The sequence below is a fragment of the Ostrinia furnacalis genome, unplaced genomic scaffold (assembly GCF_004193835.3).
Source record: "Ostrinia furnacalis isolate ACB-3 unplaced genomic scaffold, ASM419383v2 OfSCF6054, whole genome shotgun sequence".
NCBI classification, from domain to species: Eukaryota; Metazoa; Arthropoda; class Insecta; order Lepidoptera; family Crambidae; genus Ostrinia; species Ostrinia furnacalis.
Genome location: NW_021136293.1, coordinates 18353 through 35791, shown reverse-complemented (window position 1 = coordinate 35791; position 17439 = coordinate 18353). Strand labels below are relative to the sequence as shown.

General features: G+C 41.4%; 2 protein-coding genes across 2 annotated transcripts in view; one reads left to right on the top strand and one right to left on the bottom strand.

Annotated features, from left to right (window-relative positions):
* Positions 1-15117, top strand: part of SppL (signal peptide peptidase-like protein) — a 30380-nt gene extending 15263 nt beyond the window's left edge. The window contains exons 6-10 of the mRNA XM_028317169.1: positions 2330-2492; positions 2925-3061; positions 3681-3796; positions 9405-9563; positions 12616-15117. Of these exons, the coding sequence (XP_028172970.1) occupies positions 2330-2492; positions 2925-3061; positions 3681-3796; positions 9405-9563; positions 12616-12693 (653 nt within the window). The 3' untranslated portion in view covers positions 12694-15117. The remainder of the gene's footprint in view (positions 1-2329; positions 2493-2924; positions 3062-3680; positions 3797-9404; positions 9564-12615) is intronic.
* A 228-nt stretch (positions 15118-15345) lies between these two features.
* LOC114361938 (coiled-coil domain-containing protein 86) lies at positions 15346-16144 on the bottom strand. Its single transcript, XM_028317167.1, has 2 exons — positions 15850-16144; positions 15346-15663 (listed from the first exon to the last, which is right to left on the bottom strand). The coding sequence occupies exons 1-2, from the start codon at positions 16020-16022 to the stop codon at positions 15363-15365; spliced, it is 474 nt and encodes a 157-aa protein (XP_028172968.1). The 5' UTR covers positions 16023-16144; the 3' UTR covers positions 15346-15362.
* Positions 16145-17439: the final 1295 nt, after the last annotated feature.

Here is a 17439-nt window from a genome sequence, read left to right as displayed (position 1 = left end):
TGGATGAACCTAGCTATGTCATTGTGTTCCCCAGACATCCAAACCCTGAACACGATGCAAGCGCTGTGCTTCCCGCTGGGCTCGTCGGTGGCGCTGCTCATCATGTTCTTCTTCTTCGACTCCATGCAGACGCTCGTCGCTATATGCACAGCCAGTAAGTTGAGAACTATTTATTTTATATTGTGTATATCAAATGTTTCACCCGTTTTAAATGATTAGTAGATTTGGAGGTTGAGTTTTTACATTGTGCCACCAAACTTTAGCAATATAAACGTTGCACGTCAGCGAACGTTCGCCTTCACCGTTTAGCTACATGTATACTTCGTACAGAACAACTTCTTCGCAAAGGTATTGTAAAATGTCTACTCAATATCGTCAAGTATGGTGCAATTTAGCTTTCCTTGGAGTTGAGCACCATTTCGTATTCGTATCGCATACTAGAGAAATTCATTGCAAGCGAATTTCATTTTTATTACTCTAGAAGACGATTCAAAATACGCTTAATCTACTCAGTGGTCACTGCTTGCGGATTAACAATGCCGGCGTGGCCGCCGCGCGTGTTTTGTTTTTGATGCCCACTCGGGAAGATGAACAATGAACAGGCCTGGGCAGGTCTCTTAATGAGGGCTATCGTTTTTATACCTAACAGTTGGCACCCCTGGCGATTGACAGGACCTTACTCTACAGTGGCGCCATCCTGATGAGTGCAAATGCGATAGTCCTCTTACCACTTTATCGCTCACAAGTTGGCGCCACTGTCTTCGCTACTAGCAAGTGACAGGACCTTACTCTACAGTGGCGCCAACTGGTGAGCGCTAAAACGAATAGCCCTCATTAAAAAGGAGAGGTTTTTCAGTGTGACGTGTTCAATGTTTTCAGTAATCGCGTGCGCGGCGCTGGCGTTCCTTCTAACGCCTCTGTGCCAGTACGTGGCCGGTAGCGCAGGGTTCGGCGCGCGCGGCGCCGTCTGCGGCCGCTACTCGGCGCCGGAGCTGGCCGCCGCGCTGTTGGCCGCCGCCATCGTAGCGGTCTGGGTGCTCACCGGCCACTGGCTACTTATGGACGGTGAGCTAACTCACTTGTACAGGCGACAGTTAAGCAAAGACAACTGTGTCTTATCTCGTTGTAATACAAGATGTTTTCCAACAAAAATGTATAGTTTGATGAACTTTGATGTACTGTCGACTGTACAACTCTAGGCACCCGTTAGTTGATTGAAAAAGCATCAAAATCAAAATCAAAAATATTTTACTTAATTTAGACCACTGGTGGCAAATATAGTAAATAAAAAAAAAGATAGCCCTTATGGAGCACTTTACATGTCTCCTTATCTTTTGGGCCCTACTTGTCATTTTGTGCAATACTACGGGACTATTCCCTCCTAGTACAACACTAGGCGGCCGCCACTTGATTGGGAAAGTATCATGGAGCGTGAGCTCAATCAGTTATACAACTAGGGACTGCTACTTGATTGAGAATATATCATGGAACATGAGCTCACTCAGTTGTTGTAATACTAAGTTCCCGCCACTTACAACCCGGTCGAGTTAACTGCGTCACATCGACTCTGATACAGACGAGGCGAATGCGGGGAGGTATGCGGGTTAGTGGAAGGGAGAGTCGCATTCCAGCGAGGTTATATCGTTCATTTTTCAGGTTACGTGGACAGCTCGCAATTTTAAAGTGTTCTTGAATAGACTGTTTCAATCTATAGAGAAAATCAAAAAGGAGATTGGCGACCTAAATGGGTTATCATCACCATTCGACCTTCCCCCCTTAAAGCAGTCAAGACTTTCATCATTGCTCTATGTAACTTCACTGACACGCCTTTCAGCGATGGGCATGGGGCTGTGCGTGACGTTCATCGCGCTGATCCAGTCAATCTATAGGGCAATTCATGGAAGAGACTAATAGTCAACCTATATGAATCACTCATAATCATTCGTCATGCCACCTCCCCATGACATCATTCTTGCTCCATGTAACTTCATTAAGTGTTCTTAGACGGCAGTGGCAACGGTAGCTGTTGTCACCTTTTGGCGTTAGCTGCAGTTGTAGCTTGTCTCTTTGTACAGGATGCGTACAAAGAGACAGCGACAGCTGCCGTTGCTACTGCTGTCGGCTATGAGCCGCTCGTGTATAAGAAGTCTATAGTCTGGTCTGCTTTATTATGTTGCTGTAGCGCTCGCACACTCACTGCGGGCGCCCGTCGCAGAGTCGCGACAGCAATATAATTGCGCGCGAGCGATAAGGATGGGTAGCTTAGGGTCATTGGACAACATTCTACGTGCTCACAGACCGGGCTTTAACATACCTTTACCTCTTCCAGCGATGGGCATGGGGCTGTGCGTGACGTTCATCGCGCTGATCCGGCTGCCGTCGCTGAAGGTGTCGACGCTGCTGCTGACGGGGCTGCTGCTGTACGACGTGTTCTGGGTGTTCTGCTCCTCCTACATCTTCACCACCAACGTCATGGTCAAGGTGGCCACCAGGTAAGAAATATGAAACTTCCTCGACCCTTTATCTGTTGTGTAGAACTGTAGATTATCACGACTTTGGCTTCAGACTTGATACAGATATGTACAGATATTTATTTGCATCACCATAATGTTACTTAGAATAGATAAAATTAAAACATAAAACTAAGCAGCTTGTAACTTTAATTGGTGTGCCTTGTATAGTATAGAAGCCACCAGTGAATATTTTCTTTCCCTAATACCTAATCAACATGAAATCAGCCATTATCTGCGCAAACGTAAACACTTTTTGTGTCCTGTTACTTCTGCTTAACACCTTACAACTACTTTGTTTCCTATGACAGTCTGCCGTATCGTAACAAAGTTTCAACGTCTGCGTAGCAGTCGTGTTAGATTTCGGATGTAAATTCTATTGAATCGTCTTATTTATCTTATGTATTTTTACAGGCCTGCGGAGAACCCTATGAACGTAGTGGCGCGCCGCCTTCAACTGGGTGGAGCGATGCGGGACGCGCCCAAGCTGTCGCTGCCCGCCAAGCTCGTGTTCCCGTCCATGCACCACCAGGGACACTTCTCCATGCTCGGTGAGACACAATAGTTCCACAAGTGGGTTTTATGCTGACTGGATTTCTGTCTTTACCCCACGAAACTCGTATACTCCCAGAGACAAATCTCTCGTCCCTCCTTACCCCCAAACCTATCTTTAAACTGGCAGATAGTGGTGACTGAGTTTGTTGCAGTGCTTCACCTCAACAATTCCCAAATTTTTGTTTCGAAGCGCTGGTAGGTCAAAAAAACATGAGACATTTAAAGGTTTCCTAAAAGGATTTGACTAATTATTTGAACATTTTGTTGAATCTGGGGTTGAAACCCTATTTGAGTCATAGATAAAATAATTTGACATGCGCCGGCGCATAGAGATTAGACTATTTATCCCGCTGCCTGTTGGTAGTATTCTGGATTACGTGCGATAAGACGAAGAAGAGTATCCATCAACAATAAACATGTCTTATTTTTGGCAGCGGAATATGTCAATGTTTTTTCTTTATTGTGTAAAAAAAAAGTACTACTACTTTGCCTGGCCCATTCCCATTTTATTTGGGTCGGCCCTCCGTGTCATGCGTCTCCAACCTGGGCTTCTTTAAGGTTGTTTTTGATTACGGTGTAAAAAGTATCACTAATATATTCTGTGTTCGTGGTCAGGGCTGGGCGACATCGTGATGCCGGGGCTGCTGCTGTGCTTCGTGCTGCGCTACGACGCCTACAAGAAGGCCACGCTCGTCTGCCAGATGGGGCAGGTGCCCGGCCCGCGCTCCATGGTAACTAGCGGCCTCATATAACATGCCCATTCATACCAGACGACCGATGGGGCAGCAAGGTTCTAGAATAGAGGCCACGTACCGGTGAGATGAGATGACCTCATTAAAGGCTTCCACAGACCAAACGCGGGTCAGAAGCAGTGCGGGTCAGTTGCAGCGCGGCTGAGGCACGCTGAAAGCAGCGCAGTTTCAAAGCAGTTGCAACGCGGGCGGTTATCAAAAATTTAAATATTCGAAAACCGCTTTCAACGCGCTGCTACCGCCCTGCGTCCGGTGTGTCATGCTAATATGGCCGCCATAGTAATACAACAGCGCGGGCCGCCTGTCCCGCTCCCGCGCCGCCTGGTTTGTCGTTCGGCAGTTGCAGTGCGGCGCGGTTAGAGCGCGGGCCCGCGTTCAAATTTGGTGTGACACACTTCAAAGAGTTTCTTGTATTACAACTTGCGCGGGCCCGCATTCAAACTGCGCTGCTACTGCTCCGCGTTTGGTCTGCCCAAGGCTTAAAGGTAGCAGGAAAGCGCTGGATGCAGGCCGCTACCAGCCGGTAAGTCTAGGAATTATTGGGGTAGGCCTATGTTCAACAGTAGACGTCGTTTGACTGAAATGATGATGAATAAACATGCTCATTTAAAAGGTTGAAAATCTTCATACACTAAGGTTTTCGTATCTTCACTACTTGAGGTTTTTGTAGGGCTCGTAGAGTTGAAAGTTGTATTGTCACCGGGCTCGATAGCTGATATAAAAAGGCTCTTATTGTTATGATATATACTGACAGTAGCTTCACAGTTCATTTATGAAAACTTTTTATATGTANCATTATAGCAAGCTATACAGCTCGTATACAGCTGACATACACAGCTTGTGGAGTACATGTGAACGACTATTGAACTCTTAAATGGAGTAAAATGTTACTTGGGTTGGACAAAATTCTACGTGCTCACAGACCGGCCTTTAACATACCTTTACCTCTTCCAGCGATGGGTATGGGGCTGTGCGTGACGTTCATCGCGCTGATCCGGCTGCCGTCGCTGAAGGTGTCGACGCTGCTGCTGACGGGGCTGCTGCTGTACGACGTGTTCTGGGTGTTCTGCTCCTCCTACATCTTCACCACCAACGTCATGGTCAAGGTGGCCACCAGGTCAGTTGGAGACAACACTGATTGAACTCAGCATGCTGAAAAAAAATGATTTTCGACCTTATGATGAATTACATAAGGTTCAAGTTGTAGTGATTAATTGTGCCCTATTTGCACTTTCCAAAGTCCGACCACCTTATTTTTGAAACTAAAATTACCAAAACACAAAAAATGATCGTAAAACTTTTGACTTGTGCGTTTGAGAAATAGTAGCATTCTGTCAGCTTTTACGTTAAAGCGCAGTTGCGATCCGTTTACGTTTAAACTTCCTTTGAACAATCTGTCAAAACGATACCGCGATACGGATTACGGATTTGTCAAAAAGCTGATTTTGGTTCGTCTAATCGCGTTGCAGCTGAAAATTTTTGCCGCAATCAGGGCCCTGTTTCTTCCACTTTACATTATGCAACGACTTCTACGTGCCGTATTAGTAACGTCAGCGGCCGCTACTCCGCGCCCGAGCTTAATCGTTTCAGAGTGAAAACTAAATTCTATCGAACCCTTTTAATTAAGTTGTGTAATTTTCCCAGGCCTGCGGAGAACCCTATGAACGTAGTGGCGCGCCGCCTTCAACTGGGTGGAGCGATGCGGGACGCGCCCAAGCTGTCGCTGCCCGCCAAGCTCGTGTTCCCGTCCATGCACCACCAGGGACACTTCTCCATGCTCGGTGAGCCACACTGGACTATATTTACGGAACAACAGCTGGGACTTTGTCTAAACAACTATAGTCTCGTCTGTGAGCACGTAGAATTTTGTGCAATGACCCCAAGCTACCCATCCTTATCGCTCGCGCGTAATTATATTGCTGTCGCGACTGTGCGACTGGCACCCGCAGTGAGTGTGCGAACTCGATAGCAACATAATTACGCGCGAGCGATAAGGATGGGTAGCTAGGTGTCATTGGACAAAATTCTACGTGCTCACAGACCGGGCTTTAGTGTAGAGACAAATTTCTGGCCCTTCCTCATCTTCCAAACCTATTTTAAAAAATGGCAGATGGTGACTTAGTTTGTGGCAGTGCTTCTTCTCAACACTCCCCAAATTTTTGTTTCGAAGCGCTGGTAGGTCAAAAAAATCATGAGACATGTAAAGGTTTCCTAAAAGGATTTGACTAATCATTTGAACATTTTGTTGAATCTGGGACGGGGACATTTGAGTCATTGAAATAATTTGACATGCGCCGGCGCATAGAGATTAGACTATTTATCCCGCTGCCTGTGCCTCTAGCACGAACAACTTTCGACTTCGAATCGTTTGCGTATTCGAATCGCCATCAAAAGATTTAGTATGAAAACTTAAACAGAGCACCTCTCAAAAGTGACGTAAAGTGAACTCAGTATGAGAAATGGAAGCACGAAACTAATTTTGACAATATAAATTATCACGTTATCGTTGAATTCGAAGGCTGAGTATCGAATTTTATCGAATACGCAAACGATTCGAAGACGAAAGTTATTCATGAGGTACTGTTGGTAGTATTCCGGTACCGGGGTAAAGCCCATGAGTGGTTGTCCACCTACCTGGAAAATAGGGAACAAGTAGTTACTATTGAGTATTTTGAAAGTAATAAAAAAACATTAAGTAGATATTATTCACAAAAAATAAAAACTAATTGCTCTATACCTCAAGGTAGCGTCTTGGGATGTATATTATTTTTGATATACATAAATGATTTGCCACAAATTACAACAGAGAAGTGTATTTTGTACGCTGACGATATTAATATTATTGTGCCAACTAGTAGCAGCGAGGAACTAATACAAAAAATAGATATTAATTTACAAAACATTGAGAACTGGTTAAATGAACACAATCTTAAACTAAACATTTCAAAAACAAAACTCATCCAATATCATCCTCACCAGAAAAAACCTTTAATAATAAAATGTAAATTTAATGGCAAATGCGTAGAAGAAGTTGATTCATGCAACCTACTGGGCGTAGAGGTTGATACCTACTTAAATTGGAAACCACATGTAAATAAAATTTCGACTAAGCTATCCAGATTTATTTATGCGCTTTACGAATTAAAAAAATGCACAGATCTAAAAACAGCCACATCTGCATATTATGCCTATGCGCATGCTTGGCTTAGCTATGGAGTGATACTATGGGGGAATAGCACAGATGCCAAGGACCTTTTCATTCTACAAAAAAAATGTGTTAGAATAATAGTAAACATAACTGAAACTGAAAGCTGTAGAAAGCACTTCACATCACTAAAAATATTAACACTAACATCAATTTATATCCTAGGTCTATGTAAATTTGTCAGAGAGAATAAAATTATTTACTCTCAAGCAAAAGAACAATATTCAGCACCCCGTAACTTAAGATACAAAGATAGATTAGCATTACCCGACACTAAGCTTCACCTGGTAAGATCAGGAGTCTACCACATGTCCATAGTAGTCTATAATAAACTGCCTACCTATTTAAAAAATATTGAAAAAGACTCATTATTCTTGGCCAAGCTAAAAGAGTTCCTTATATCAAAATGTCTTTATAGTATTCAGGAGTTCTATAATTTGAGTAGGATGCGATGATGAAAATTATGTATGAATAGGTATGGAGAAACATTATTGTATTTTAATTGTAATGTAAAATTATGTAAACTAATTAATTTTATAATTTATCAATATTAATAATTATTACTAACTATTGTAGAATATTTAGTAATGTACCTACGATACAAGATTTGCAACACCCTTACAGGGTCATAAGTTGAGACTAAGTTTAAGATCACCACCTATGTACATTTATGAAGCAATAAATAAATGATTATGATTATGATTATTCTGGATTACGTGCGATAACACGAAGAAGAGTATCATTCAACAATAAACGTTAAACGTGTCTTATTTTTTGGCAGCGGAATATGTCAATGTTTTTTTCTTTATTGTGTAAAAAGTACTACTACTTTGCCTGGCCCATTCCCATTTTATTTGGGTCGGCCCTCAGCTCCGTGTCATGCGTCTCCAGGCGGCTCGGTCCTGGGTTGTCTTACTGTTAACTTGGACTTCTTTAAGGTCGTTATTGATTACGGTGTAAAAAGTATCACCAATATATTCTGTGTTCGTGGTCAGGGCTGGGCGACATCGTGATGCCGGGTCTGCTGCTGTGCTTCGTGCTGCGCTACGACGCCTACAAGAAGGCCACGCTCGTCTGCCAGATGGGGCAGGTGCCCGGCCCGCGCTCCATGGTAACTAGCGACCTCATATAACATGCCCATTCATTCCAGACGACCGATGGGGCAGCAAGGTTCTAGAATAGAGGCCACGTACCGGTGAGATGAGATGACCTCATTAAAGGCTTCCACAGACCAAACGCGGGTCAGAAGCAGTGCGGGTCAGTTGCAGCGCGGCTGAGGCACACTGAATGCAGCGCAGTTTCAAAGCAGTTGCAACGCGGGCGGTTGTCAAAAATTTAAATATTTGAAAACCGCTTTCAACGCGCTGCTACCGCCCTGCGTCCGGTGTGTCATGCTAATATGGCCGCCATAGTAATACAACAGCGCGGGCCCGCGTTCGCGCCGCTTCTGTCCCGCTCCCGCGCCGCCTGGTTTGTCGTTCGGCAGTTGCAGTGCGGCGCGGTTGGAGCGCGGGCCCGCGTTCACATTTGGTGTGACACACTTCAATGAGTTTCTTGTATTACAACTTGCGCGGGCCCGCATTCAAACTGCGCTGCTACTGCTCCGCGTTTGGTCTGCCCAAGGCTTAAAGGTAGCAGGAAAGCGCTGGATGCAGGCCGCTACCAGCCGGTTAGTCTAGGAATATTGGGGTAGGCCTATGTTCAACAGTAGACGTCGTTTGACTGAAATGATGATGAATAAACATGCCCATTCATATGGGCTGAAAATTCTTGCGCACTGGGGGTTTCGTATCTTTACTAACAATTTTTTTTATTGTTTCCTTGACAGAGGACTATTAATACAACTCAATTCAAATATTGTCGAACGTTTTACACATACCACATCACTATAACCTGGACTTGAGTGTGATTGGTGCATTTTCACAGCAATTCATCCGTCGCTGTGATATCGTCACGATTTATGACGACTATCATGCGTGCCTGGACCGTTGCTGATGTAAAAAGGCTCTTATTATTATGAACTAGCTTTCCGCCCGCGGCTTCGCGCGCGTGGACTACATTATCTACATATTTTACGGAACCCTATTTTTTTCCAAAATAAAATTTAGCCTATGTTACTCGTGGATAATGTAGCTTTCGAATGGTGAAAGAATTTTTAAAAACGGTCCAGTAGTTTTTGAGCCTATTCATTACAACCAAACAAACAAACAAACAAAGTTTTCCTCTTTATAATATTAGTGTAGATTATGAATAGAGAAGAGATCGGCGGTGACATTCGCTTGCAGGGCTCGCAGAGTTGAAAGTTGTATTGTCACCGGGCTCGATAGCTGATGTAAAAAGGCTCTTATTGTTATGATATATAGAGGTGACATTCGCTCGCAGGGCTCGCGGCTGACGTACTTCCACTGCTCGCTGCTGGGCTACTTCCTGGGGCTGCTGACGGCCACGGTGTCGGCCGAGGTGTTCAAGGCGGCGCAGCCCGCGCTGCTCTACCTCGTGCCCTTCACGCTGCTGCCGCTGCTCACCATGGCCTACGTCAAGGTGGGCTCCATTTTATGGCTTTGGTATAAGGTCGAAAATCAATGAGGGTTTTCGCGAATGAAAACTCCGCCAGTACGGCTAGCACGAAAAACTTTCGAGTTCAAATCGTTTGCGTACTCGAATCGCCATCAAAAGATTTAGTAAGAAAACTTCAACAGCGCCCTTGTGAACGTGTCGTAAAGTGAACTTAATATGAGATGTGGTTGCACGAAACTTATTTTGAGAATCAAAATTGTCACGTTATCGTCTAATTCGAAGATTGACTATCGAATTTTATCGAGTACGCAAACGATTCGAAGACGAAAGTTGTTCATGCTAGAGGTACAGATGGCAATACGTAAACGAAAGGTCCAAATGCATGATTGGTTATTTTTGACATGACATTGACAGATATGTCAAAATCCACCAATCATGCAGCATTTGGACCTCCCGTCTACGTATTGCCATCTGGCGGATTTTTCAATCGCGAAAACCCTCATTGGGATAACACCCTCATACCTCGTGCCCTTCACGCCGCTGCCGCTGCTCACCATGGCCTACGTCAAGGTGGGGAACTCAAGTACTCGTACACACTTCCAGACTACAATGGACTTTGAACTTAAGAAAGAAAGAAATAGAATTTACTGAACACAGTAAGCACAAATATAATCAATAACAACACAAAACGAATATATAAAAAATAGGCCACTGTGTCAATAGGCTCCCGCTCAGCATTTATCCTGACATGCTCGTGAGGTCATGTCAAGAAGCTGGTCTTCCGCGAGAGCCCTTGTTGTGGCTTCGCGCATCCCTTCAGAGAGACATCGACTCGAGTTCGATATTTCTAACTTAATGTCTTTTAAAATAAGGTCGAAAATCAATTGAGCCACTTTTTATCTTTAATTGGGATGACACCCTCATACCTCGTGCCCTTCACGCTGCTGCCGCTTCTCACCATGGCCTACGTCAAGGTGGGTTCCATTTTATATCTTTAGGATAAGGTCGAAAATCAATTGAGGCACTTTCATAACATGGTAACAGACCGCTGCTCGAGACATGCGGTTGACATTGTTCACTTGCAAATTGGATATAGATGACACTGAACTCGAAAGTTTTTCGTGCTAGCCGTACTGGCGGATTTTTCAATCGCGAAAACCCTCATTGGGATAACACCCTCATACCTCGTGCCCTTCACGCTGCTGGGTCACCATGGCCTACGTCAAGGTGGGGAACTCAAGTACTCGTACACACTTCCAGACTACAATGGACTTTGAACTTAAGAAAGAAAGAAAGAAATAGAATTTACTGAACACAGTAAGCACAAATATAATCAATAACAACACAAAACGAATATATAAAAAATAGTGGGCCACTGTGTCAATAGGCTCCCGCTCAGCATTTATCCTGACATGCTCGTGAGGTCATGTCAAGAAGCTGGTCTTCCGCGAGAGCCCTTGTTGTGGCTTCGCGCATCCCTTCAGAGAGACATCGACTCGAGTTCGATATTTCTAACTTAATGTCTTTTAAAATAAGGTCGAAAATCAATTGAGCCACTTTATATCTTTAATTGGGATAACACCCTCATACCTCGTGCCCTTCACGCTGCTGCCGCTGCTCACCATGGCCTACGTCAAGGTGGGCTCCATTTTATGGCTTTGGTATAAGCACAGAATAATAATAAGTGCTACGCTTCGCTAAGTTATTTAAAAAAATGTATGCTCAATGTCATTAACAATATGGTGTAATTTAGCCTGTCTCAAGAGTCAAGCACCATTTTGTTGACAAACGTCAGTGATCGGCACTGCGCCGAAGCTATAGGGCTGACTTCGGTAAAATGATGTGACGTGAGGTGCCAAAATGCGGAAAATGGCGGAGGAAATACATGATTTAGCATGAATTATCATGAATAATATTAACTACTATTTTACCTCTCAGTGTCTTGATGCAACTTAAAAAAGTACATTCTGTGTTTTTATTATTATTTAGGCAGTTAAATAATGCACAGTATTTAGTACACCATTTTCTTTATTTTTCATACACAAGAATACGCGTGCGTGCGTCAATGTTCGCTCGTGTGTGAAGCCTTGTCGAATAGTATCCTGTAGGTGGGCCATCGTGCGTGTTTTGTTTTCTGTAAACTCGCGGAGATGAACAGGCCTGGTATAAGGTCGAAAATCAATGAGGGTTTTCGCGATTGAAGGATCCGCCAGATGGAGGTACGTGGACGCGGGGTCCAAATGCTGCATGATTGATTATTTTTGACATGACATGGACAGATATGTCAAAATCCACCAATCATGCAGCATTTGGACCTCCCGTCTACGTATTGCCATCTGGCGGATTTTTCAATCGCGAAAACCCTCATTGGGATAACACCCTCATACCTCGTGCCCTTTACGCTGCTGGGTCACCATGGCCTACGTCAAGGTGGGCTCAGTTTTATGGCTTTAAGTCGAAAATCAATTGAGGCACTTTCGTAACAGACCGCTGCTCGAGACATGTGGTTGACAATGACATTGTTCACTTGCAAATTGGATATAGATGACACTGAACTGTCCCACCAAACTCATTGACAGGGGGGCGCCACCATCGTTCAACTATAGTTTCTAACATGGCAAAAATCGAAACCAGCGATCCGGTATTGACGGTGGCGCCCCCCTGTCAATGTCACGGGACAGTTCAGTGTATTAGGTCTATACCGATCCCTCAGCGAAATGAGTGTCAAATTTTTACCGTATTAGTAACGCGAGAGATTTATCACAACTTGTGATAAATCTCTCGCGTTACTCTTCAACTTCAGTTCCAACTTAACAATGTGTTTTAGGTCCGGTTTCCACCAAGGCGGAGTGGAGCGGAAAATGTTTTGAATAAGCAATCAGATTTTCTGGTTTCTTGTATAATTAAATCCGATTGGTTATTCAAAACACTTATCCACTCTACCTTGGTGGAAACCGATCCTTAAGGTATCTCGCCATAGATCTTGAATAGTACAACAGAAAAGATAGATAAAGAACAAATAGCTTCTCCATTAAAAAAAAAAGATGTACTTTTCAAGCCAGCATCAATTTCCCAGGGTGACCTAAGAAGAATGTGGAGCGAGCCGTTCATAGCGCCGCCCAACGGCAAGCCCGGCGCCGAGTTCGACGTGTGACTGCCCTCCGGCACGCCCACCGCACGACTGCGCAGGCTAAACTGAACCCTACGCGCATTGGAGAACGTTCATTTTGCAAGCTCGACTCGCTCTCGCGAGGTATGGATACGGTTGATAATAATAATTATTTCTCGACTACGCCACTTATAGCTGCGACTGTTAAACCTTTATAGGCACTGGCTCTGTTAGCAACATGGTATTGAACCTTATCGCCTTACCTTAAAGTCGAATAGCAAAAATGCTCTGCCGTGCTCTTTAAAGGATTAATACCCGCATGTCGATATCGAAGTAGGTTTTCCAACGCCGTGTCCGCAAAGAAAACCTAAATGTGGTTAACATAAATGCATATAAAAAGTTCATTTATAATGTTACGAAAACTTGGCATGGCCAAGATATTGCAATATTTAACTTTATGTGATCCCTAATGCATGTTATTACTTTAGACTTTTTTGGCAAAGGCTTATTCGATAAGAGTTGGCTCAAGCGGAAAGTACAAGATTATTGACATTGTATCTGCGCCATTGTCATCGCTATAAAATGGCTTCTATTTCTTGTTATATTACAAAATGTTTACACTCAACTTATTAACTTTAGCAGACTATTTATGTATCCCCACCGCCTTAAAAATCATTTTCGCATCTCACACGTATTTTCAATGATATTATTCAAAGGAAAACCTTCTGCTGTACTTATATTTTCAGTCAAATCAATCAAAACAATTAACATTTAATTTAAATACGTAAATACCTATGTGTGCATGGCAAATAGAAACTGTTTTGTAAACATGTTTATATTATTGTATTTATATTTGTTAAATGAGTCTATTGTAAGTTGTGCAGCAAGTTTATTATAAAACTTACGGCAAATATTATGTTGACCTTCGCATGCAGTTAAAGTCAAGTTGAGAATGTACTGTTTTCATATTTGAAGTTAAATTGTTTCTTAGTTCGATCCTGTGCATTCTAATGGTAGTTAAGGCCACGATGAGCGAGTCTGTGCTCTCCTCGCACGAGAATTGATACGTTCTACTCTAAGACGTAAGTGTATGTTTAGGTTAGTTGATACGCTTTTGTTTCTATAAGAGCAATTCTATCAGACAGAAAGTTACATCACAGGGTAACTTTAAGAACTCTATTAGCTAAGTAACAGGACCACTGCACAGAACTCGCGCCCACTTTAGCCACAAGTCACAAAGACGTGTCTCTTATGTATTTTAAAAGATTTATAAACACCAAATGATGTTTATCTGATCCAATATCAGGGACTTGTGGTGTAATTGGACCTTAAACTCTAGTATAATCTACGACAGTGATATTGTAGCTATCGTATAAATACTCATTTTGTAGCATTTTCGTATCTTGTCCATTTTGTACTATTTCTTTGTTTTGTGTGAAGTTGAAATATGTTTTGAATTGAACAACCGTAATTGAAAACTCAAATAGTGCCAAATGTGGTACGAAACTAATAATAATAATATTGGCGTTCAAAATATCAAAATATATTTCAGCATTCAGTCCTTTGGTGTGCCTACGAGGTTACGACTTCATCTCGTAGGAAGCTTACATGAGTCTCCCTAGAGCAAATGAACAATTGCAAATTATGATGTAGGTTAGATCTTTCTATGAATCTCATTTGCGTGTAAAACGAATATTTGATATTTTTATAACCTAATATCAGAGAATAGGTATGTTATCCACATTTGTTTTGGGCTTTAACATACACCATTTTGTTCTATCCAGTAATACTTTGTTGTCACTGCCTTAGACTGATGTTTTCAATGAAGATTTTTTCTATATGTTAAATGGAGTATTATAGACAAATATTAGTCTAAAGACCTAGGGTAAGTTAAGTACTAACTATTGTTGTTATTATTATAACAACTGGATTGTTGTTGTAAATTATTTGATTGAATTTAATAAAACAAGTTTAAGACACTACATCGTAAGACATAGCTGTACTTGGTATGTGTGATTTGATTTTTCTAAACTACTTTTTATAACAATTTTTGATTTATTTTTAATTAGCTTATTATTTTTGTACTAAGCGATTGTTACAACTAAGTTTGTTTTTAATATGTGTAAGTTACATATGAGTAATAGTGTTGAGCAGTATTTCTAAAATCAAGTGATATAATTTTATTGAGGCTTAATGTTCGATTGTAACAACTAGTATGCATTGTGAAACTATGTGAATTTGAAAAGTACTTTAAAATCGCAATTTTCTGTCAGTAAGCATTGAATGTTGTATTCGTCTACAATTTGAAGAGTGTAATTTAAATACTTTTCGGTGTATTTTTTAGATATTTATATTCAATCACAGACCGGTGTTTCCATGAAGTGATGTACATACATACATAAAGAGTAATGATGTTATAGTGTAAGTTACATCACCCATTTCGAAAATATGTAAATATTGCCCACACATGATCACCTATCTACAAAATTGGGAAAATGCATTTAATATTTTTATGTGTATTTATGAGAGTGTATTGCTAGCAATACTTAATAAAAATATTAAATGAAATTATTAAAATTGTATTATTTGTTTACACCTTAGATATAAAATGCAAGTAAATATACAGTAAAAGTGAGTGATTGAAAGTTCAACATAAGATTCCATAAAAACAAGTTCTGTAATAAATAAAACAATAGGTTAAATAATAAAATTAATTATTTATTTGCTTCCACTTCCTTGTTAGTGTCTCTTTTTTGGATAAATCTTAATTGTTTCTTCTTCATCCTCTTCAGTTTTGCTGTGTTTGTAATCACTTGCACCACTTCAGACTTGCGTTTATTTTCTTCTGCTTTTTGTATGTTTAGTCGTCTCCGCTCCTTTCGCTCGGCCTCCTTAGCTTTTAACTGTTCAATCACTTGCTTGGATAACTCTTTTGTTCGTTTAAGCTCTAAACGTAGTGATGTCTTCTTTTGGAAGTCTTGTCGGAGACCTTTAGTTTTGTTTATTGAAGAAAATCTGAAAACAATACCATTATTCACTTTAACGTTAAAGACTTATTATTCATCATCATTTCAGCCATAGGATGTCCCCTACTGAACATAAGCCTCCCCCAATGCTTACCATATTGGTCGATTGATAGATTATTCTGTGGTTATAGTAACATTCTTGATTAGCAACAGTAATATAGCTATAATAACATACTTCTCTTTTTTGGACTTCCAGAATCTACCAGACTTTGGTTTTCCACGGATTTCATTAGTATCGGTCTTATCCGACGACATAACCTCATTGTCTTCAGGAGAAACTTCATTGTCTTGACCTTTTTTAATGTTTGATATGATAGACATTACATCAACACTTGCTTCGTTAGCCATATTTAAATCTTTGCTAAGAAATGGAAAAGCAATTGGTGTTTATTTGTAAAAAATTACACGTTTCGCATGTATCGACGATTTATTTATCTGTCAAAACTCAAATGACATTTTCAGTCAAAAAAGTCAAAATCACATGGGCCATGGCATTTCATGGCAATGGCATAAACAGCCACAGACTTTATAGATGCGTGTGGAATAAAATAAGCACACTGGTTATGCGTTAGCCTACATGAAGCTACAGATAAAAATGGAGGGCAGAGTTTGGAACAAAACTTGAGTCAAATACCTACTTATATCTATCTCGCTCTCTGCGGCCCTACCTCTCTTTTTAGTGTGAACTGTAGTATTGCTATCTTCTGATTTACATCTCCTTGTAAATTCTTCGAAATAGCCAATACACTAACCAAATCAGAAGTTAAACAAATAAATAATTAATATTTGAAACTAAGATTACCTAGTTAAATAAAAAATCTCAAAATTGTCGGCCATTTAGGCTTAATGTGTTGGCGAATCAGGGAATTACAATCCCAATTCCTGGGTAATCGGTACCATGTGGCAACATCGGCCCAATCCGGCCCATCATGGCGGTTGTTTACTATTTTGGATATTAAGCAGTTAATTTCGTTTGAGATTGTTTACAGGAAATAATCATTGTTTTATCACAAGAATTGGTGCAAAATTTTGTAGTGCGTGGTTGCGGTAGTTTTTTAAAACTAAGGCAAACTTAACTCTAAACAAAATAAAAATATAAACTTATTTTACTCAAAAATAAAAGTGTGTCCGTGAGGCAAAGAGGCGAGAATGCTGGCTGCATTTCCTCGCTGAATGGCAATACTAAGCCTTTGTGCAAGGAAAGAGCCAGCATTTAGATTTTCCGAAATTTTAATTAATTTAGGGGAAATGGTCCGAAACAGTAATTTAGCATTCGGTCCCCAAGGTCCGAAGGTCTCGACACCAAAAGGCGCAAATATGTAGTCATTAGAAAGTGACTCATATTTGCGCCGTTTGGCTAACTCAGCCGACTCTGCTGCAGCCCCAGCTTTAGCAACTGATTCCCTGAGGTGGGAAGGGGCTAAAGTATCGACACATGTAGCGTCCCAAACTAAAGCCCGTCCCCGTTCCCAGGGAACCAGAGTGAGACCATCAGGTCTCTTGCCATCATCACGGACCAATCCACGTGGTTCTAACGTGGAAAATTAAATTAAATCAATATGTCACGACGTACTAATTCGATTGAATGGATATCCACAGTCCACATAGCTAATTTAAAGTATCTTTCTGTGCTCTTTGATCACTGATACACCCACGTGAATAATTTTGCAAAAAACTTGAAAAAAAAAAGCCATACATGATACAATACTTATATTCGCAAGTAATCACAATTACAAATACCAAATAGCCATTGCAAAATAATCTC